The sequence below is a fragment of the Aquarana catesbeiana genome, linkage group LG01 (genome assembly GCF_042186555.1).
Source record: "Aquarana catesbeiana isolate 2022-GZ linkage group LG01, ASM4218655v1, whole genome shotgun sequence".
NCBI lineage: Eukaryota > Metazoa > Chordata > Amphibia > Anura > Ranidae > Aquarana > Aquarana catesbeiana.
Genome location: NC_133324.1, coordinates 193,677,651 through 193,701,286, shown reverse-complemented (window position 1 = coordinate 193,701,286; position 23,636 = coordinate 193,677,651). Strand labels below are relative to the sequence as shown.

At 44.1% G+C, this 23,636-nt stretch overlaps 1 protein-coding gene across 1 annotated transcript in view; it reads left to right on the top strand.

Annotated features, from left to right (window-relative positions):
* Positions 1-21,139, top strand: part of PGGT1B (protein geranylgeranyltransferase type I subunit beta) — an 85,087-nt gene extending 63,948 nt beyond the window's left edge. The window contains exons 6-9 of the mRNA XM_073624639.1: positions 6,466-6,511; positions 13,675-13,859; positions 13,971-14,079; positions 18,271-21,139. Of these exons, the coding sequence (XP_073480740.1) occupies positions 6,466-6,511; positions 13,675-13,859; positions 13,971-14,079; positions 18,271-18,458 (528 nt within the window). The 3' untranslated portion in view covers positions 18,459-21,139. The remainder of the gene's footprint in view (positions 1-6,465; positions 6,512-13,674; positions 13,860-13,970; positions 14,080-18,270) is intronic.
* Positions 21,140-23,636: the final 2,497 nt, after the last annotated feature.

Genomic DNA, 23,636 nt, shown 5'->3' with positions numbered 1-23,636 from the left:
ATATCATAAATAATATCTCTTTTGGAAAAATTCAGGGGAAAAATTAAAATATGGAAACTTCTCCCATTATCAGTAGCAGGACGATGTAACTTGATTAAAATACTATGGATGCCACAGCTTTTGTATGCATTACAAATTCTCCAGTGTGGGTATACAAAAAGTGGTTCCAAAAGTTAGATGTTATCTTTAGAGAATTAAACTGGAAGGGTGGTCAGGCAAGAATCTGATTGCGCACCATACAATTACAAAGACAGGAAGAATTCCTCTGCATATAACAGCTGTACCCAGGAGATAAAGGAACTCTAAATTTGTGTAGCACTGCCCAAAGGTATCTCGACTCAACACTATCAAAAGCCTTGGCAGCTTCGAGGGAGAATACCGCTCTGTTACCTGGATTATCCACTGGAAGATGGATATTCAGGAACAGCCTGCGAATATTTAAGGCCATGGATCTAGCAGGTATAAAGCCTGACTGGTCTTAATGGACCAGACACTATGCTCGCCAGGCTGGTTGCAAGTACCTTAGCCAGCAGCTTGACATTGGTATTGAGAAGAGAAATGGGTCTATAAGAATAGCGGGTCCTTTCCCGGTTTTTGGAATCACTACTATGACTGCCTCATTCATTGAATGGGGGAGACGTCCACTTTTTAGAGCTGCATTAAAAGTATCCGAAAAGAAAGGGAAGAAGGGGCTCACTATATCTCTTATATAACTCCGCAGGGAGACCATCAGTGCCCGGTGATTTACTATTTGCCATAGCCATCACCGCCTCAGCCAGTTCCTCTATTGTTATGGGGGCATTTAGTGTATTACAAGCCTTGGGGGATAGGGTAGGAAGAGGGCATTGGTCCAAGAATTGCACCAACTCCTCCTCCGTAGGAACAACTGTGGATGAATATACATCCTTAAAGTGGATGTAAACCCGAATTTTTTTTTTTTTAATATCATACTGTAGAGTATAGGATTTCCTATCATTTGAGCCCAGTCTTGCCACACAGAGTTAATCCATCCCTGAGCAATCATCTTTTATTGTTCAGTGAGATAAATCTTGACAAACTGAGAAAAACTTTGTCAAATCCTTCCCCTTGCTGTGAGTGACAGGTGATTTACATCTTGTGCACTAGCCTAAGAGACATGCAGTGTTTTTTAATTCCCTCCCACTCCTTTCTTCAGCAGCTTTGCAAGGATTAGCTGTATCACCCCTCAGCATGATTTGGCATGCTGAAGTCATGTGGTTACTTTCCTGTCTTTTCACTGGAGAGTGACCCATGCTCTCCCCCTCTTCAAAATATCGCTGCTGCAGGAAAAAAAAACGCTTTTTCTCTGCCGCAGTGAGCACAACTTGTTGGTATAAATTCTGGGCTTCCAGCCAGCTACGTTCAGAATCCTGTGAGGGATTGGTAATATGAAACTCCTCAGCTTTCGTGACCGTTGATGAGCTCCGGCGTGTTCGTACAGCCCACGTGCAGAGCCCGCCATGAAGTCAGCACTGCGCTGTGCTAATCACAGGCAGTGAGACATGTCCCGATCTCAGCAGCCGAGCATCGGGACAATGTCTCACTGTCTGTGATTAGCGCATTGCCGACTTCAGGCTCTGCACGTGGGCTGTGCGAACACACCGGAGCTCACCCTTAGTGACCGTATCCAACACCGGGGACTCCCATTCTTTAGTGCTAGTTTTGACAGAGGAGATTTGCCGGATAAGAAGACCCCTAAAATGCGCTTTGAAAGCATCCCAGACAACTCCTATTGCTCCCGAACCCTTATTACAGTGCAGAAAGTCAACAATCGCTTTAGGTATAGGGTCAGCGGGGGAGAATAATTGAAACCACAAGGGATTTCGTTTCCAGAGTCTCTCCCCAGTAGTACCCAGACCAGAGATCAGTGCTCTAAGAACGGAGTGGTCAGAGATACTATGTGGGATATACTCAATCAGAGAAACTCTACTCCTAGCCTGCGGATTACATTAGCATAGATCAATGTGGGATAGTGCTTTATGCGTGGAGGAGTAACATGAGTAACATTTCTTGTCGGGGTGCCTGGATCTCCACACATCCCCCAGGCCTAGCTCCATAATCAGCCTAGCAAATGGGGTGTGACCTCTAGAATCAGCAGGTCGTCCACTGTGTGTGGTTGACCTTCTATCCAAAGTTTTATCTAAGAGGTTATTAAAGTCACCCAAAATCCAAATGGGCACATTAGTATAAGGGGCTATAAACTTAGCTAAATAGTTCAGACTCTCAGAAAAGAATGAGGAGGGACAAAGACATTTGCTATAATGCATAGCATACCAGCCAGTTTACATAATAGGAAAATATATTTGCCTTGGTTATCAATATGAGAGCGGACCAGAATAAACGATATATCGTTAGAAATCAAAATACTGCCTCCTCTGGAGTAGGACGAGTGGTTGGAGTGAAACTGCACCTGATAGCCACGATTTTTTAATAAAGATTTTGAAGTTTGAAGATGTGTTTCTTGCAGGCATATCACTGCGGATTGATACAGTTTAAGGGCTGAAAAAGGTGCCTGTCGTTTCACTCTATCCCCCAGTCCCCTCCCATTCCATTAAATCAAGTTATATTCAACCGCCATAGAACCAGCGCATTAAGAGAAAAAGGCATAGAGAACCAAATCGGCAATACAGTCAGGTCCATAAATTTTGAAACATCGACACAATTCTGATCTAAAGTGGGAGGCACATATACAAACTGTTGTAATTCCTACACCGTTCACCTGATTTGGATGTAAATACGCTCCAATTAAAGCTGAAAGTCTGCAGTTAAAGCATATCTTGTTCCAGCACCATCACTGTTATCAGAAATGTTTTTTTATGTTACAGAAAAAACTTAAAACGTCTTCTAAAAAAAAATTACAAAAAAAAGGTGTGACATGACACTGGAGAGCAGATTACCAGGAGCATATGTTCCAAAAGAAATATGGATCACTAATCACACTTAAATGGATGTGTGTGTGTCTACAGCTGTGCTAGTTCAAGCATGGCAAAAAGACAAAGACAGATATCATAAGGATCAACTAATACCTTAAGCCGCTTTATCTATGGTTATTACAGCACTTGTGAACTGTCCCAAGAACAGAAGCAGACGTATTTGTAAACTTCAATCCTTTCACACTTTTTCTGTTAAAAAAAAAAAAAAAAAAAAACAGAAGAAAAATGCATCCCTTTAAATCCTATGGAACTCTTAACACTGGTCAGTTGTGACTTGGGCTGCTTTTACACTGCTCTGTTGCAAAAAATGCATAATAGTTTTTTGTTTGTTTTTTTTAAACTGAAAAACTGACCAAAAACGGATCAAAATGTGTGAAAGGGCCCAAACATGCACCAATATATTACAGATATTGCACTCCATTAGCCATGAATTTGCTAACCGGTGCCTGCAGCAGTTTGTTATACTACACTTAAAGTGATAGTGCGGGAGTACCATTTTATTAAAATACAAAACAATTGCCCTCTAAACCAGGACGATGGCATTCAAGTCAGCTATGCATAGCCCAACACCAATAAGCAGCAGAATAGTACAAATTAAACCATCCAGAAATTATCATAACCGTTGAAGCCGGAATTATCGGAATCGGCTGTACAGTAAACATGGATGATGCGAGTCAGCCAATAAACAAAAAAATAAGCCAGAGCTGCCATTTGAAAAGCCAAAATATCCACCCAAGGTTGCTATACTATACATTTTTTTTTTTAGAACAAGCACTTCCTTTGTATTAGTTTTTACAGAGGCAATTCCTGGTTTATCAGTTGATAAATGTATGGCAGTGTGGGCGGAGCCAGATCCTTCCAATACAGCAAAAGTGCTTTTTTTTTTGCATAGAAAAATATCAAACGAACCATAATACAATTGCAATTAAAGGGTTTGTTAACCCATATATATAAAACTATGCCAGCCCCTCTGTTAGAGGCTGGCATAACATACTGTGTCAGTAGTTTTACAAAACGAGCAGTGTAAATACCTAATTAGAGCTGTCATCAGGCCGGTGACATCACTCACAGCCGCTTTCCAGCTCTGGTGGATTGCTTCTGAGGGAGGGGCCATGATCTCCCTCTGATGTCAGCCGGGGAGATCACGTGGCCGCTCGTCTCCTCCGCAGAAGCAGCCCATCGGAGCTGGAAAGCGGCCGCAGGTCACGTGACCGTCCGGAAGACAGCTCAAATTAGGTATTCATAACACTTGTTTTGTAAAACTAATGACATAGTGTGCTATGCCAGCCTCTAATTGAGAGGCTGACCGTGAAAATTTTATGATTTTAATTTACAAGCAATAGCGGCGGGGGGCGGGCCGGAGACGCACAGATTCAGATGACGGGAAGGAAGGAAGGAGGGGGGGGAGGAGAGCAGAGGGGATAGCGTATGACGGAGGGCTGCAATTAGACCACGGTGATCAGGGTGGAGCAGCCCTGGTTATCATGGTCTATTTTGGGAGGGCATACAGGAAGTGCAATGTTCAGGGTTTTTTTTTTTTTTTTTACAGTTTAGAGGGGGGCAGATTACATAGCACAAGCACTGTGCTGTGTAATCTGCTTTAAGGGACCAAAATCGACATATTTTTTTTTTGGGTTAACAAACACTTTAAGTTATCAAGTACACCAAGTAGGCAAACCTCCAGAGTCTTCGCAGCTTGTAGACTAAGATGAGTTGTTAGCATATCAAACAATTCAGTCCAAAAATAGGTTAGTCTTGGACAAGACCAAAACATTAGCAGAAACTTCCCCACATCGAGGATGGCAGGCTTGTTCCATCAACTCCATGCGTTTCAGCTTAGCAGACGTATAATGAAGTTGGTGAATAAATTTGAAATGTATAAACTTGTCAGCCATACTGATAACATCCTGTAAGAAGGTTTTCGGTAACCTCCTCCCAATCCTCATCTGTAAAGACAGGAAGGTAAGCATGCCATTTCCAGTAGGAGGAAGCAAAGGGGTGTGAACCTGCAAATTGCAATGCATTATAAAAGGTTGTCACCAATTTGGCAATATCGGTGTCTGCCATGAGATGTTCCAAAGGGGGAGTAGACAGGTCTTCCCCCAGCAACCCAAGTTGGACTTGCACAGCATGGTGCATTAAAAGGTATTTCAAAAATAATTTATTAGACACACCAGCCTGTTCCTTTTAAGTGATTGTAAAGTCTTTATTTTTTTCTGTAAAAATAACAAACCTGTTATACTTACCTGCTCTGTGCAGTGGATTTGCACAGAGCAGACCGAATCCTCTTCTCGGGTCCTTCTTCTGTGATCCCTGTACCTGTATCCCTCCCTCCTGTTCAGTGCCCCCACAGCAAGCAGCTTGCTATGGGGGCACCCAAGCTGAATCACAGCTCCCTGTGTCCATTCAGACTAAGTCTCTCTCTCTCTCCTGATTGGCTGGCTGGCTGGCTAGCTGACTGACTTTGACAGCAGCGGGAGCCAATGACTGCTCAGCCAATCAGAGAAGAATTCAAGAATGCATTAAGATAAAAAAAACTTCTGATTTTACTACCCATTTTAAGAACCTCAAAGGAAATTAGGGTACCTTCCACATACACCTGAGAAATGTAAATAACCCCCTTAGCTATCCACCAGGACCTATCTGGGTGATTATAGAGTTCTTTGAGGTTAGGATTTCACCACAGTGGCACCTTTTTTAGTATAACCGAATTTTTATTATACTTCTGCAAAATGTGTTCTTTCAGTATGATCATGTGTTTTAAAGCATACTTTCTATGGGGTTATTTAAAGCAAAGTGACCCTTTGCCTGCATCGCAGCTTCAATGTGCTTTTCAAGACCTCAATCCACTAATGTAACCCTGCAAAACCTGAACTAGTGGTTATGGAAACCACACAGTCTTTTCTCCATAGCACAATGAAGTGCTCTGTGCCTGAGCAGCCTATTGTTGAGCCCTGCACTTTGAGCTGTGCCAAGCTATATGCAAACACTGGGTTTCAGAAAAGTCAGTATTTGCATATCACCTTCAGGGTTGACGTGGCAGATTGGGGTAGCAGTCAGACATGGTAAAAGGTATTTTGTGGAACCAGAGGTTTCGTGCCATGCAAATTTGGGATCATTTTGCATTCTGTAACAGCACAACGGGTGTGCTTTAGGAAAATGCAAATGGAATGTTAGTACATAGTTACATTTTACAGAATATGCGTTAAAGTGACACGGAACAATATCCATAGTCTCCAAATATAATTCATACACATCCACTACTCAATGGTCCCATAATCCTATTTTTTCATTCAATTGTTTGTGTTTTTCTGCCTCCTTGTAACAACCTCTGTGAGCTTCCAAGGCCCCTTTTCTCCCATCATGTCCCTCTTGTTTGATTGGCTTGAACAGTATGTGTTAGTTGTGGCCATGTGCACTGCTCTGTGTGCACTACAAATCCCATAGTCCCTAGTCCAACCTGGATCTAAAATCATTTTGACCTTTTGCTAAACGTGTTTTTTTTTTTTTCTAGTCATATGAAAATGCACTGGGTCAAGGAGCTGGTCTGGAAGCTCATGGTAAGATGTCTGTACTGATTATTCCATGTTTTATTTGTGATCTCATTTTACGCTCTCTGTCTCATGTGGCCTGTTCATTTGGAACTACCATAGAGACCTTTATAAACTAGGTTTGTTTGTTTTTTAACTCTGATGCCAGAATTCTAGTGATCTTTATTGCCTGTGGTCTCCATGGTGCTGATCTTTGCCCATTACTGGCTTACCATGCCTTGTTTTGCATTTTGTCTCTGTATGGAGGCAGCCATCTTGGTACAGGCAAGGTTTTTGTTGAAGCTTTGTGTAGTAGTCTTTGCTCATTACAGCTCTGTTCACCTATGCTTAGGCATGATTCATTTCTAGCCTTGGTCCATCTATTTCTGCCCTGCCACAGCCCAGAATTTTCCTGTGACTCTCTTCTTATAGTTCAGTCCTGGTATTCCAAGGTGCACAGCACACCCCATCGATGGTGAAAGTGGTCTGGAGGGTATTTTAAAACCTTATTAAACCCAAAATAAAAAATGTTATATATTGCAGCTTACCAATTATTAGATGTGACTACATTTTGTTTTCTTTTCCCTCTTTTTGCACCTGCTGGTCTGGCCAGTAATGCCTCCTGTTAGTGTTCTTCCACTCTGGATGAATAAGCGCAAGGGGCACATTTGTGCAGCAGCAGGATGATTCTGAGGGCCGTGACTTGGTAGCAGAATGCAGTGAAAACGCATCCCCACTATTAGGAGCTCATGTGAAACCTGGCGGAAGCTTAGACTCTGCATCTCAGATGAGACCTCCTGACCCACCAGGGCGTGTAGTCATAACCTTTTTGCTGCTTCGTGTCAGAGCCTCCAGCAAGAACAGTAATGACTATCTACAGTAGTATCATCACCAAATCTCCTTAAACTAGCAGAGACAACCGTGCCTTAAATCTTACAGTACAGATAAATAGGAGAGAGACTGGAGCCACAGGTATGCTTAGGTACCTCACATAGTGCACTGCTAGTTTTCAGGAGGTATTCAGAACCAAAGGTAAATCTTTCAGGGTGCAGCTTAGGCACGATTTCTAGGTGTTATGTATAACAGTTTGAAAAAAATAGTCAAACCTTCCAAATATTTATAATAATGTGTATGTGCCCATTGTTTAGCTCTAAACACTATTTGTAACTTTCTTTTGCAGCTAGCAGTCACCGGCAGTGTGGTAGCAAAAATCTGCAAGCTCATAGAGCCTCTGCATCATTGCAGCCACACTGCCCATGCTCTTTTTCTTTTGTGCCCGTAAGTTGTCTACACACGGCTTACTGTGAGGAATATTCTCTAACTTACTATGGCTGGGGTTAAACCAGAGCGGGTCACATGCCTTTATGACATTGCCACAGCTTTTTCAGGCCCTCCTCATAGACCCTGCAAAGTGGATTGAAGTTGTCAGTCAAGAATCTGGTCCACCCAAAGTGTTGGTGGGTGGATCAAATTCTTGACTGACAGCTCCACTCTCCATTTTCACAGCCTGGGGGGAGGGTCTAAAAAAAAAAAAAAAAAAGGCTGGGGCAACTTTACAGGTCATGTGACCTGCTCTGGATTAACAATGTCTCCCAGCCCGGCTGTGCTACAGGGGAGAGCAACAACAAAGACGTGACCTCGATTGTAGAGTGAGATGAAGTTATTGAAATAAGTTCACTTTTAGTAACATGTTCCATATTACACCCATATCCAGGCTGTAACATGTTACTAATGCAGTAGCCCCACTCACACCCCCTCCCCCCAATCCCCCACTGTGACAACGGGCGGGGGATCCTCTTCCTGCACCGCTTTCACATTTTAAAAACAGTGTAGCTGTCCGGGTCTCCTACCACACAGCCGCCTCATTCATTCACAGTGATCTGTGATTGAACGAACTACAAGTCACTCGGGGTACAGGGCTTGTAGCTCTCGGCGAACTAGACGGGCGCTCATCAGCATCCTCGTAGTTCACTGGCGCTTCCTGTAGCTGAGTAAACGTCTCCAAATATGGGGGTATAAGAAGACCGCTGTCAGAAGTGTCTTCAAGAGCCTGACATCGCACCCGAAATCTACTGATCACGGGTGCAAAGAAATAATGCATGCACATTTTTTTTTTTTTACTTGCAACATCATGTGCATTTATTTTTTAACAAAAGGTAAACTTGGCCTTTTAACAGTAAATTCAAAAAGCATTTTTTAATTGTAATCATTGGGGTCTAGTGTACCACTGATTTAGGGGTTTAAAACCACTTTAAGTCCAACTCCACCTTTTGAAGGTAAACTAATGGTTTTGGACCAGTTTCATTTTAATATTTTTAATTTAATAAAGTATTGCTAGAGCTAGAACTTCCAATGCAGTATGTTCTATCTGATTTCAGTTGAGCGGTCTGATGAGGGATGAGTCTCTTCTATGACTCATTCAGTTCTTTTGTATAGATTTTGGCTTGGAGTCTTGGACTGTTGATCTCTGGAAATAACAGGCTTTTTACAAAACTATGATAATGCCCGGTACACACATACAGAGAGACTTAGAAATGTTAGTTCTGTGATCTTTCTTGCTGAGCCCCCCCGCGAGCTGTGATCACGGATTGGATGCTTGTTTTCTTGCATGTCTCCCAACAAAAGCCGGTCCTTAGAACGGCTTCTGTCAGTAGAATAAGGGGGCTAGAGTTTCACGTTTTTACCAAGAAATGTATTTAAACCAGTAATACATCCCTTATGGTTTGCCAGTATTGGTGTGTAAGCTTTTGGTCTATGCCGGGGGTCAGCAACCAGTAGATCGCGGACAGGTGACTGGTAGACCACAGCCTGGGCTATGTCTAAGTCTATGGCAAAACCCTAATCCAGGAAAGTTGCAGATACATTGCGCTGCACCCACTGTGTAGGTAAATCACAGCACATCCGTGTGAAAGCAGCCTTAAAGGGGCCTCAGAACAGTAAGTGTTCATTCACAAGTGCAGCAGGCAGTGCTGCTCCCCTGAAAAGCGATCCGAGTGTGTTTGACAGGTGCTAAGCAGGCAATCTGTTGCCTCCTCACCCCCTGATTTAAACCCAAGATTGCTACATGGTAGTACGCCAATTAGAGGTTTAATTCAGGTATGAGGAGGCAACATTGTGCCTGGTAATCTTTGACTTCTCCCATGTTGTTACGGTAGATCTCCACCTCTTTAAGGTTGCCTACCCCTGTTCTACGCTGAAATCTTTTACTTCTGCAAAGAGGGAAAAAAAACACCAATTCCCTTCTTTCCAATTCCTCTCTTGTATTGTGAAATGTTAGATTCAGTAACGAGCAAACGAAATGCGGCTAAACGCAAGTTACCGCGTTTAGCCATGTTTAGAAGCGTTTGGCGCTTGAAATGCCTCTAAACTCAGCTTCTGAATCCATTTTTTTGCGTTCCAAAAAAAGCCTTTAAAATCAACTGCCTAGAAACGACTGTAAACGACCCTGTGTACATATACTGATAAGATGACATAGAGGAGAGTTCAGGAGCAGTTTAAAAAATGCCAGACTGCTCCTAAACATCAGTTTAGCAGCAGCAGTGTACATGAGGCCTTAAAGAGGCGCTTCAGTTGGGTATGTGAAAATTCAAAGTCAGCAGCAGCTGTAGCTGCTGACTTTTAATAAACAGATACTCCCCTGCTCAGGGATCCAGCACCGCGCTCACCCAAGCCAGTTTCTTTACAGGTCTTCAGTCTGGCATCTTAACTGTGGTCAGTGACTCCTTGCGGCTTCACAGCCAGCTGCTTACTACGCATGCACAAGCCCTGCTGCACTTTGTAAATGGTCCTGCAGCGTTCTGGGACTTGTGATGTGTCATAGAAGGCTGTGGGCAGGGGAGGGCTCTATCTCACTCAATTAATGTGGCCCAGTACTGACAGAGAGGGGCAGGGAGGGACAAACAAGGATGCTGTGCAGACGCTCAATGTTCATGTTGGAACCTAGGCCAAACTGTCTCATTGTTAGGATGCTGGCGGCTAGAAGGTTGTAATGGTGCACAGTGAAAACCTGTTACTACATGTAACTAAAATGCAGGCTTGATCTACGTGCTGGCTTGCATACAGTTTATGGGCAATTTTTAGGCATTTTGCCAAGACACCCCTAAAGACACCTGAAGGTACACCAGGGTGTCTGGGCACCCTGATTGAAAGAGGGAGGTCAAACACATGAGTGGAACAAATGAACTATTCAACTTCATGCTGTCGGATCTCTTCCTCTCCTCTGAGCCTAGTCGTCTGCTGTTCCCAGTCTTCTGATCCTCTTCCTCCTTGGGGCCCAGCCTGCTGATCCTCCTCTTCCTTGGGGCCCAGCCTGCTGATCCTCCTCTTCCTTGGGGCCCAGCCTGCTGATCCTCCTCTTCCTTGGGGCCCAGCCTGCTGATCCTCCTCTTCCTTGGGGCCCAGCCTGCTGATCCTCCTCTTCCTTGGGGCCCAGCCTGCTGATCCTCCTCTTCCTTGGGGCCCAGCCTGCTGATCCTCCTCTTCCTTGGGGCCCAGCCTGCTGATCCTCCTCTTCCTTGGGGCCCAGCCTGCTGATCCTCCTCTTCCTTGGGGCCCAGCCTGCTGATCCTCCTCTTCCTTGGGGCCCAGCCTTCTGATCCTATTTCTTGGGGCCCAACCTTCTGATCCTATTTCTTGGGGCCCAGCCTTCTGATCCTATTTCTTGGGGCCCAGCCTTCTGATCCTATTTCTTGGGGCCCAGCCTTCTGATCCTATTTCTTGGGGCCCAGCCTTCTGATCCTATTTCTTGGGGCCCAGCCTTCTGATCCTATTTCTTGGGGCCCAGCCTTCTGATCCTATTTCTTGGGGCCCAGCCTTCTGATCCTATTTCTTGGGGTCCAGCCTTCTGATCCTATTTTTTTGGGGCCCAGCCTGCTGATCCTATTTTTTGGGGCCCAGCCTGCTGATCCTCTTCCTCCTCGGGGCCCAGCCTGCTGATCCTCTTCCTCCTCGGGGCCCAGCCTGCTGATCCTCTTCCTCCTCGGGGCCCAGCCTGCTGATCCTCTTCCTCCTCGGGGCCCAGCCTGCTGATCCTCTTCCTCCTCGGGGCCCAGCCTGCTGATCCTCTTCCTCCTCGGGGCCCAGCCTGCTGATCCTCTTCCTCCTCGGGGCCCAGCCTGCTGATCCTCTTCCTCCTCGGGGCCCAGCCTGCTGATCCTCTTCCTCCTCGGGGCCCAGCCTGCTGATCCTCTTCCTCCTCGGGGCCCAGCCTGCTGATCCTCTTCCTCCTCGGGGCCCAGCCTGCTGATCCTCTTCCTCCTCGGGGCCCAGCCTGCTGATCCTCTTCCTCCTCGGGGCCCAGCCTGCTGATCCTCTTCCTCCTCGGGGCCCAGCCTGCTGATCCTCTTCCTCCTCGGGGCCCAGCCTGCTGATCCTCTTCCTCCTCGGGGCCCAGCCTGCTGATCCTCTTCCTCCTCGGGGCCCAGCCTGCTGATCCTCTTCCTCCTCGGGGCCCAGCCTGCTGATCCTCTTCCTCCTCGGGGCCCAGCCTGCTGATCCTCTTCCTCCTCGGGGCCCAGCCTGCTGATCCTCTTCCTCCTCGGGGCCCAGCCTGCTGATCCTCTTCCTCCTCGGGGCCCAGCCTGCTGATCCTCTTCCTCCTCGGGGCTCAGCCTGCTGATCCTCTTCCTCCTCGGGGCCCAGCCTGCTGATCCTCTTCCTCCTCGGGGCCCAGCCTGCTGATCCTCTTCCTCCTCGGGGCCCAGCCTGCTGATCCTCTTCCTCCTCGGGGCCCAGCCTGCTGATCCTCTTCCTCCTCGGGGCCCAGCCTGCTGATCCTCTTCCTCCTCGGGGCCCAGCCTGCTGATCCTCTTCCTCCTCGGGGCCCAGCCTGCTGATCCTCTTCCTCCTCGGGGCCCAGCCTGCTGATCCTCTTCCTCCTCGGGGCCCAGCCTGCTGATCCTCTTCCTCCTCGGGGCCCAGCCTGCTGATCCTCTTCCTCCTCGGGGCCCAGCCTGCTGTTCGTTCCTCTTCCTCCCCGGGGCCCAGCCTGCTGATTCTGCTCTTTACAGCCCTTGTGGCCTCATGACCTGGCCTCTGGATCCTCCTCTTTCTTCTCACAGTAAAGCTTTCCGAGGAGGAGGATCAGAGGCCAAGGAAGTCGCATGATTTTTAACAAACTGTAACTTTAAAGCGGAGCTCCACCTTAAAAAAAAAAAAATATTAAAAGCCAGCAGCTACAAATACTGCAGCTGCTGACTTTTAATAAATGGACACTTACCTGTCTCAGGGTTCAGCAATGTCGGCAGCTGAAGCCGATCGATCGTCTCTCGGCTGCCCCTGCCGCCACCATCCTCAGTCAGGGAATCAGGAAGTGAAGTGTTGCGGCTTCACTGCCCGGTTCCCTACTGCACATGTGCGAGTCGCGCTGCGCGTCTTCACTGGTCCCCGTTGTGTTCTGGGAACTGTGTGTTTCCCAGAACACAATGGGGGGCGGGTATCTGCGGCTATCTATGCCCAGTAGTGGGTGCAGATACCTGTATTGGACAGGTATCTGCACCCCCCTGAAAGGTGCCAATTGTGGCACCGGAGGGGGGGGGGGGGGGGATCCGATGAGCGGAAGTTCCACTTTAGGGTGGAGCTCCGCTTTAACCCATAAATATGAGCAGAAAGTTTGCCAGTTTGAATATTTTTGTTGTCAGTGACTTGGCAGACTTGTTAATTTATCAAAGACGACCTTGTACCCATTTAGGCTAGACCTATACAAGTTATTTTAGTAGCTTAGTCATGCTACTAAAATATCAGTTTTTTGCATCACTTAATGGAGAACCTATTTCAAAAACCACAAACGGGGTATGCAGTAGTGATTAATCCAATGCTCTAAAAGTGTTACTGGCTGCTGCTTTTGTATCTTATACCATGAGGAGCCCTTTGTTCTACAATTAATCATTAGCCTTTTTAGTAGTGTATATGTTATCTTAAATTTCCTGTTGTGAGGTAAGTTTGCAAGTTTGATCGCCCTCTAATATCTATGCTGATTCTGAACATAGTGCGATCTGTGCAAAAATTTGAGCTACCCATGTAATAGTAATAACTATAGCGTCTGGGAACTGGAGTTGCTGGAGGTTCAAACTTCTAAAGAGGAACAATTTATAACACACACAAAAAAATAAAATCTAGGTACAGCTGGATATTTTTTTAAGAATGCATTTGTAACTTGTGTTGAATGATTGTGTTTTTCATTCTCATTTGATCAGGTGGTTCCACATTTTGCGGAATTGCTTCTCTTTGTCTCATGGGAAAGCTTGAAGATGTATTTTCTGAGAGAGAATTAAACAGAATACGAAGATGGTGTATTTTGAGGCAACAAAATGGTTTCCATGGGAGACCCAATAAACCAGTTGACACCTGTTACTCCTTTTGGGTGGGAGCAACTTTAAGGGTAAATTTTTGTACAACTGAAACCGTATTGATTGTAAAACTTTAAACCATCTTTGAAGGTAGTTTATCTATTTAAGTTGCTGACATTCTTTCCTATTTTCATTTATTTCAGCTGTTGAATATCTTCAACTACACAAATTTTGAGAAAAACAGAAATTTTATCCTTTCTACCCAGGACCGCCTTGTTGGAGGTTTTGCTAAATGGCCAGATAGTCACCCAGGTATTTCTTGCCATTAATCGTAATTTTATGCATAATGGGGGGGAATTACAAAGTGTGGTGCAAGCACAAACTTGAACCACTCTTCTAAACCTAAAAAATGGAGCAGATTCAACCTCTAATTAAAGGGGCACACAAATGTCAACTGATAGTAAACTCCCCTCTGTGATTTTTACCTATAGGTAAGCTTATAATAAAGCTTACCTGTAGGTAAAATGAATATCTCCTAAACGTACACCGCTTTGGAGATATCCGCATGTTTGGCAGCCGGTGACGTCTCCAGCGCATGCGCTCTGAAGGAATGGCATACCTGTGCTGTGGCTGTGACTCTCGTGCTCCTGCGCTGTAGTGACGTCATTGTGACTTGGCCATTCTAGTGTCAAGAGCCCACGGATCCAGAAGCAAGACCGAGTGAAGATGGAAGCCCTCTTAACGGTGACTGTGTGCGCTGGAGGGCTTAGTTTCAAGGTAAGTTCTTCATAATGTGTTAGTATGCAATGCATACTAGCACACTGTTATTACCTTACCTTGCAGGAGGAAATTTATTTTTTTAGTTTTACTACCGTAAAGAAATCTGTATATTATTTTCTATACATAGTTACTGCATATTATTCTTACCCCTTTTACACGGACTTTCCCCTTGCCTATTTCTTATCCATTTATTTTTAGATGAGAAACAGACTAGGGATGCACCAAAATTTCGGATACCGAAACATATCGGCCGAAAATGGCCCTTTTGGCAAAAAGGCGAAAGAGAATTTTTGCCGATACTGGCGCTGAAAAAAGGGGTGGGGCCATCCTGCCAGGTGCCGCACATGTTTCATCCCATGCGCCCCTCAGAGTCTCCCCTCCCTCCTCCTCCTCCTCCTCTCATTTCTGTCCTGCACAGCCTCCCTAGTGCCTGGTAATGAATGTCACGCTCACACGCTGTGTGTCAGAGATCTGAATCGCCATGCAGCCGATGTCCCGCCTCCTAGACCGCCTCTTGTGATAGACGGCACTCTGATCCAATGCCAGGGATCATTGTGCTGTGTGTCATAGGAGGCGGGACATTGGCTGCATGGCGATTCAGATCTCTGACACACAGCGTGTGAGCGTGACATTAATTACCAGGCACTGGGGATGCTATGTAGGACAGAAGTGAGAGGAGGAGGGAGGGGAGACTCTGAGGGGTGTACCAGGATGAAACTGGCTGCACGGCGATTCCGATCTGACACACAGCATGACATAGCATTACCAGGCACAGGGGAGGCAGTACATGATGGGCACTGGCAGGCTGCATAACATGGGCACTGGCAGGCTGTACATGATGGGCACTGGCAGGCTGTACATGATGGGCACTGGCGGGCTGCATGCCATGGGCACTGGCGGGCTGCTGCATTTGATGGGCACGGGCATTGGTGAGGCTGCATGGCATGGGCACTGGCGGGCTGCTACATATGAACACAGGCACTGGTGAGGCTGCATGACGGGCACAGACAGGCTACTACAACTGACTGGTAGGCTGCATCTGACAGGCACTTGTGAAGCTGCATTTGATGGACACTGGTGAGGCTGCATTGATCTCCTGTACCATGTCTGCAGTCTCTGACCATCTCCTGTACCATGTCTGCAGTCTCTGACCATCTCCTGTACCATGTCTGCAGTCTCTGACCATCTCCTGTAATGTGCCTGCAGTCTCTGGCCATCTCCTGTACCATGCCCCCAGTCTCTGGCCATCTCCTGTACCATGCCCCCAGTCTCTGGCCATCTCCTGTACCATGCCCCCAGTCTCTGGCCATCTCCTGTACCATGCCCCCAGTCTCTGACCATCTCCTGTAATGTGTCTGCAGTCTCTGACAATCTCCCGTACCATGTCCCCAGTCTCTGACCATCTCCCGTACCATGTCCCCAGTCTCTGACCATCTCCCGTACCATGTCCCCAGTCTCTGACCATCTCCCGTACCATGTCCCCAGTCTCTGACCATCTCCCGTACCATGTCCCCAGTCTGTGACCATCTCCTGTACCATGTCCCCAGTCTGTGACCATCTCCTGTACCATGTCCCCAGTCTGTGACCATCTCCTGTACCATGTCCCCAGTCTGTGACCATCTCCTGTACCATGTCCCCAGTCTGTGACCATCTCCTGTACCATGTCCCCAGTCTGTGACCATCTCCTGTACCATGTCCCCAGTCTCTGGCAATCTCTTGTACCATGTCCCTAGTCTCTGATCATCTCCTGTATAAAAATATTTTTTTAAAACAGTCACTTTCGGCTTTGGTGTTGTTTCGGTATCGGTTTCGGTTTTCAGGATCAAGGAAGATTTGTATTCGGTATCGGTTTCGGCCCCAAAAAACCCATTCGGTGCATCCCTAAAACGGACAACAGGGCATTTCTGTGGACTAATGGATGTAAATGGATGAGCATCTGTTTCCATTTTTGTTCATGTTTTCAAACCGAACAAGTCATCAGTGCCCAATCTACTTAAACAGACCTGTAAATGGTTGTAAATGGACGACGTCCGTTTTTTATTCTGTCCACCGGCGAACAACCATGACTCATCCCTGCGATGGTCATTTGGTTGGTAGGATGACGGTGAGTGCCAGCTCCTTAACAACCAATGACTCATCCTTGTCAGCCAGGAGATTCATGGCTGACCACAGAATGTAAACAAAGGAGCTATCCATGAGAAAAAACACCCCCCAGCAAAGCACCTTGTCCCCATGTTAAGGGCCTCTTCCCCACAACCCTGGCCCAGAGTCATGGTGGTTTGTCGGTGGGCAGAAGCAAAAACAAACATCATCCATTTACAGTCGTTTAGCTTTTTTGTTTTCATTCTGCTGTCAGCAGGGAACTCCCACTGACAGCAGGGATGAATCTTGGTCGATAAGGACAACAGTGGCCGGATGTAAAAACAAAGTGTAAACTGATATTTTCTTTGAAAAAACATGACTGAATGGATGATGCTTGTATGAAAGGAGCCATTGAGTGTATGTAGCATGGAAACAATGTAATAGTATGCATCATTGGTTGATGGCTTTTAACCACTTCAGCCCCGGAAGAATTTACCCCCTTCCTGACCAGTGCGTTTTTTGCGATTCGGCACTGCGTCCCTTTAACTGACAATTGCGCGGTCGTGCGACGTGGCTTCCAAACAAAATTGACGTCCTTTTTTTCCCCACAAATAGAGCTTTCTTTTGGTAGTATTTGATCACCTCTGCTGTTTTTATTTTTTGCGCTATAAACAAAAAACATAGCGACAGTTTTGAAAAAAAAAAAACGCTTTTTTTTTTTTTAAACTTTTTGCTATAATATCCCAAAAAAATATCTAAAAAAACCCCTTTTTTTCCCTCAGTTTAGGCCAATACGTATTCTTCTACATATTTTTGGTAAAAAAAAAAAAAATCACAATAAGCGTTTGGTTTGCGCAAAAGTTATAGCGTTTACAAAATAGGGGATAGTTTTATAGCATTTTTATTATTAATTTTTTTTTTTTTTTTTTTTTACTAGTAATACGGTGATCAGCATTTTTTATCATGACTGCGACATTATGGCGGACACATCGGACATTTTTGACACATTTTTGGGACCATAGTATAGCACTGATTGCTGTATAAATGACAGATTCCTGTGTAAATTACACTGGCAGTGAAGGGGTTAACCACTAGGGGGCTAGGGAGGGGTTAAGTATGTCCTAGGGATGTGTTACTAACTGTGGGGGGGGTGTGGCTACATGTGACACGTCACTGATCTTTGCTCCCAATCGCAGGGAGCAGAGATCAGGGACACTGTCACTAGGCAGAACGGGGAGATGCTTGTTTACTTTAGCATCTCCCCGTTCGTCCTCTCCGTGAGGCGATCGCAGGTATCCCTGCGCCGATCGAGTCTGCGGGACCCATGACCCGACTCACGGAGCTCCCGGCTGACGGTGCGCGCAATGGCACGGCGGCAAATTCAAAGGGACGTACGGGTACACCCATTTGCCCAGCCGTGCCATTCTGCTGACGTAAATCGGCGTGCACCGGTCGGGAACAGGTTAAAGAATAAGTACACCATATTCAGGGTATAACATGTTACTAATGCAGTGGCCTTGCACCCTTGAAATATCTATACATGGCAGCCCAAACTGAACAAATTATAGTAGATGTACCCACCAATGTATTGGATTACCTTGTTGAAAAAAAAAATAACCTGTATACTTTACATCATTCTAGATGCCTTGCATGCATATTTTGGGATCTGTGGCCTTTCGCTGATGGGAGAGTCTGGCATTAATGAAATCCACCCAGCACTGAATGTAAGCTTAAAAACTTATAAACATCTCCAGCAGCTCCATGAAGCCTGGAAAGCCAAGAAATGTGAAATGAGTTCAAACCATCTTCATCATCTCAGCAGTGACTGATATACAGCTACATCATGTTAAGTTGGAGAATCATAGCTCTTATTCTAAGCCATGTATTAACCAAGTGATCTTCTTTTGTACTGGAGTAATTGGATCAAAATGTTTTTGGTTAGTAACACTGTATTATAAAAGAACATTCAACCACTTTTCCTGTACGCTGATGAAAAAAATGTTGGCCCTTGTAACTATTAAGTACTAATTATGCAGTAACCAATAGCAGACAATCGGAAACTTGTACCAGTCTGACTTTGAATTCTGATTGGTTGCTGTGCTTAACTATTTGCAAATAAGAAAATTAATTGAATAAGACATGAGTTATTTTAAAGTAATTACTTTCATTAGAAAAATAGCATAAGCTTGGTAAAGTACTTGGTACTTATTAAGAAATTGGGTTTTTTTGACTACAACATTTGTCCTTTGTGATGCACATTGAATTCAGTTATCTATTTGTACCGTCAGTATTACTAGTTTATTCAGTCGGAGAATACACAATGACCTGGAGTCTGCAGAGAAACTGTAATGATGGGCGAGTGATGTGAAAGCTATAAAAGAACGCATCTAAGCTCTATTGCCACTAATCTTCCTATATGGCACAATCTTGATACAATTTAAAAATAGTTGCCCAGGAAAATCAAGATTGATAGAAGCGTGGTCTATAGTCATGTGAAAATGTAAGCAATTCAGACTTTTTGAACCTATTTGAAAAGGCAAATATTAGATCTTGATTCAAACAGTGCTTATATGATGATATGCTTACATATCAAGGGAACTTGCTTTTTAATTATTCAACAATCATATCAATATATTATTGGTGTACTATGGAAAAAAGCAAGTGCACCCTTGGCCTCAGAAGCTTGACCACTTCTCCATACGAAATGTTTGTGGGTTTTTTTTGAATGAACTGCCCCTTTCAAATCCCGCACAACATTTGAATGGGATTCAAATCAGGGCTTTGACTAGACAATCCACAATTTCTTCTTGTTTGAGCCATTTTTTGTTGGATTTGGTAGTGTTTTAGATAATTATTGTGTTGAAAGATCCATTTCTGGTTCGACTTCAGCCCTTCTCATCAAACACATTTTATTATGATGCAGAATTCATAGTGGCTAGAAGCTCTTATCTTTTATTCATGCATCCATGAGTCCACAGCACGTCTATCCAGTACATCTGATCTTTGCCTATATGTTCAACATTACAATCTGTAGTCTTGCTCTAATGTTCTTTTTGAGCAGCAAAAACTCTTTCCTGATACACCTCCCATGCAGGTTGAATTGGTTCAATCTCTTTCTGATTGTAGTTGCGTGCACTTTGACAACAGCTATTGCAAGAGTTACCCGCACATCCCACAATGACATTTTGGCATTCTTGGAGACTTTTTAGACTCCCAGACTCCGCTTTTGAACAAAATTTGCTGATCAGCCTGTGCCGGACGAATTACCAGTCATTTGAAATCTGCACAATTTGTAGAATAAAGTCTTTACAGTGGAATTATTGATTTAAAAGAAATTGGCAAATTATTAAATCCTTGGCCAGACCTGGGCATCAATTATCTTTTGAGGGCTTCAGAGAGCTCTTTTGAACTTGGCAAAACGACACCACACAACAAAGAGTAAATCGGATGGCTTCCACCTAAATACTGTTTCCCTAAGGAGGTTCTAAATATTGGCGTCTAATCTAGAACATGGAATTTTAAGGGTTGATAAATGTAGGCGTATACCCAATTTTTTTTTCCATGTACCAAATCAAGTTTTCATTATTTCAATTAGATTATGAGAATTTATTCAGCATGTCAGTTTTTTTTGCAAAATATCATCTGTATCTGCATCCACTGTGATGAAGATCTAATATTTGCTTGTTCAAATTATGAAAAATTAAAAAATTCCCAAGTGGTGTACTTTTTAACACAACTGTATGCATTTTAAGAGGGATAGGCACAAACCATTTTGGTCTGCTGTGGTCCTAGACTATACTGTAAGGTGCTCTCCTGTTTAAAAAAAAAAAGTGATTATTATTTATGTTTAATTTCAGCAGCTTTTCCTTTTTTTTTTTTAAAGGTTTTATCATCATGTCGGGGTCCTTGAAATGTAGAATCTGACAATGAAGTATTCTATAACTTTGGGACCTTGAGACATTTTATTGAATAGCTGCTTGTCTCAGATGTTTAGGACACAGAGATTGCCTTAGGAAATAGAGGGGTTCCAGCGGGAACCACTCAAGTGCTTGCTTTTTGTAACCTGTCTGCATCAGAATATTTCATTTAGAATTGAATTGACAACTTGAAGGCATATCCCTCACCTTTCCTTCCATATAGTGTGTGTGTAATGTAATATATACACACACTGCCCAAAAGCCTCAGTAGAAAGAACTGTTGCAGCATATATCATGGATTCACCATACATCATGAATTCATCATACATCATGTCCTGAATCCCCCAAATGTCTCAGTGTAGAACCTCCACTGTCTGGTGAAAGCAGTTTTGCATGTTTGACATAGGAATACCATATTATGATGTGGATCTACACAACAATTTATGTCCATGTTTCTCGCACAGTATTGCCAAGTACTGACCACAGAATGTGCTTTTTGCTGCAGTACAAAATATTATTTAACCAAATAAATTAGTCTATCATGATTTATATGATTATTTTTTTTTACAATAAAATATAGCTGTACAGCAAAATTTCTGTGGAGCCTTGTTTTTATTTATGGAAATTTACGGTTTTATACATTTTTTTTTTTTCTGATGGAATGTAAAGTAGTAGCAAACTTATGGCTAAGCTGTAGATATATAAAGCTGTCCAACTCCCATAAAAATACCCCAGTGCCTCATACTGGCCAGTTTAAATTTCCAGTGCTAACCACTTCTACATGGTATGTACTAAAGGTTCTGGGTAGCCAAAACTTAGTGGAGCCAGTAATAGGCAAAATGTCTCACAAGGATTGTACATGGTTTGTGTCTCTCAATTGAAATTTGCTTTTTTTTTAATTTGATTTAGAAGACAGTAGACCACACACACACACACACACACACACACACACACACAAAAGGGGGGGATAAAATGGATTATTATTATTCAGGATTTATATAGCGCCAATAGTTTGCGCAGCACTTTACAACATGGGGGCAGACAGTACAGTTACAATACAATTCACTACAGGAGGGATCAGAGGGCCCTGCTCATTAGAGCTTACAATCTAGAAGGGAGAGTCAAGTGGAACAAAAGGTAACAGCTGTGGGGGATGATCAGATGGAGAAAATAAAAATACAGTTGTTAGGTGTGGGTAGGGTAGGCTTCTCTGAAGAGGAGGGCTTTTAGGGATTGTCTAAAAGCTAATGGAGTAGGAGCTAATCTGACAGATTGGGGTAAGGAGTTCCATAGGATTGGAGAGTCTCTGGAAAAGTCCTGGAGGCGAGCATGGGAGGAGGTGATGAGGGAGCTAGAGAGCCGGTGGTCTTGAGAAGAACGAAGAGAACGATTAGGTTGGTATTTTGAGACTAGGTCAGTAATGTAGCTGGGGGCAGAGTTGTGGATGGCTTTGTAAGTAGTTGTTAGTATTTTGAATTTAATTCGTTGGGTGAGCGGAAGCCAGTGGAGGGATTGATAGAGAGGACAGGGTATTATCGGCAAGGTGGTCGCTCAGTCAGTTGTAGACCAGACGTTCAAGGAGTTTGGATAAGAAGGGGAGCAAGGAGATGGGGCGTAGGTTAAGATTTGATGGGTCCAGTGAGGGCTTTTTAAGTATGGGGCTGACAAACGCATGTTTTAGAGAGTTGGGGAAGATGCCAATCTCCTACAAAGCGAGAGGGACACTTGTGTCTAACAGCCAGCGTGACTCACAGTTAAGAGATTCCTTCTGAGATGTTCCATAGTGTCCACAGTTTAGTGTAAGAAATTCCCTATAACCACTTCAGCCCCGGAATGTTTTAACCCCTTAATGACCTGGCCATTTTTTGCAATACAGCACTGCGTTACTTTAAATGACAGTTCCGTAGTCGTGCCACACTGTACCCAAATAAAATTGATGTCCTTTTTTCCCACAAATAGAGCTTTCTTTTGGTGGTATTTGATCACCTCTGCAGTTTCTATTTTTTGCGCTATAAACAACAAAAGAGTGACAATTTTGAAAAAAAATAAAAATATATATTTTTTACTTTCTGTTATAAAAACACATCCAATAAAATGTAAAAAAAAATCTAGTTTCTTCATCAGTTTAGGCCAATATGTATTCTGCTACATATTTTGGTAAAAAAAAATTCCCAATAAGTGTATATTGATTGGTTTGCGCAAAAGTTTTTGCGTCTACAAACTATGGGATACATTTATGGATTTATTTATTTTTTTTACTAGTAATAGCGGCGATCAGCGTTTTTTAGCCGGACTGCGACATTGCAGCGGACAAATCTGACACTAAGTGGCATTTTTTGGGGACCAGTGATCAGTGCTAAAAAAAAAAATGCACTGTCACTGCACTGACACTGGCAGGGAAGGGGTTAACGGGCGATCAAAGGGCTAAATGTGTTCCCTGGGAGTGCTTGCTAACTGTGTGGGGGATGCTCTAACTGGGTAAAGACAGGGATCCGTGTTCCTGCTTAGCAGAAACACAAGAGCTCCATCTTATCCCCTGTCAGAATGATAACAAACACATTTCCTTCACTCGTGATTAGTGTTTGGCTGAAGCCATTTATTATCAATCAACCGTGTTTACCCTTTTTAAATCATAATCACAACAGAAACTACCCAAATGACCCTGATCAAAAGTTTACATACCCTAGTGATTTTGGCCTGATAACATGCACACAAGTTGCCACAAAGGGGTTTGAATAGCTATTACAGGTAACCATTGTGATCTGTTTGCTTGTAATTAGTGTGTGTGTGTGTGTAAAAGGTCAATGAGTTTCTGGACTCTTGACAGGTCCTTACATTTTTCATCCAGTGCTGCACTGACGTTTCTGGATTCTGAGGCATGGGTAAAGCAAAAGAATTGTCAAAGGATCTGTTGGAAAAGGTAGTTGAACTGTATAAAACATGAAAGGGATATAAAAAGATATCCAAGGAATTGAGATTGGCAATCAGCAGTGTTCAAACTCTAATCAAGAAGTGGAAAAAGAGGGGTTCTGTTGAAACCAAACCACAGTCAGGTAGACCAACTAAAATTTCAGCCACAACTGCCAGGAA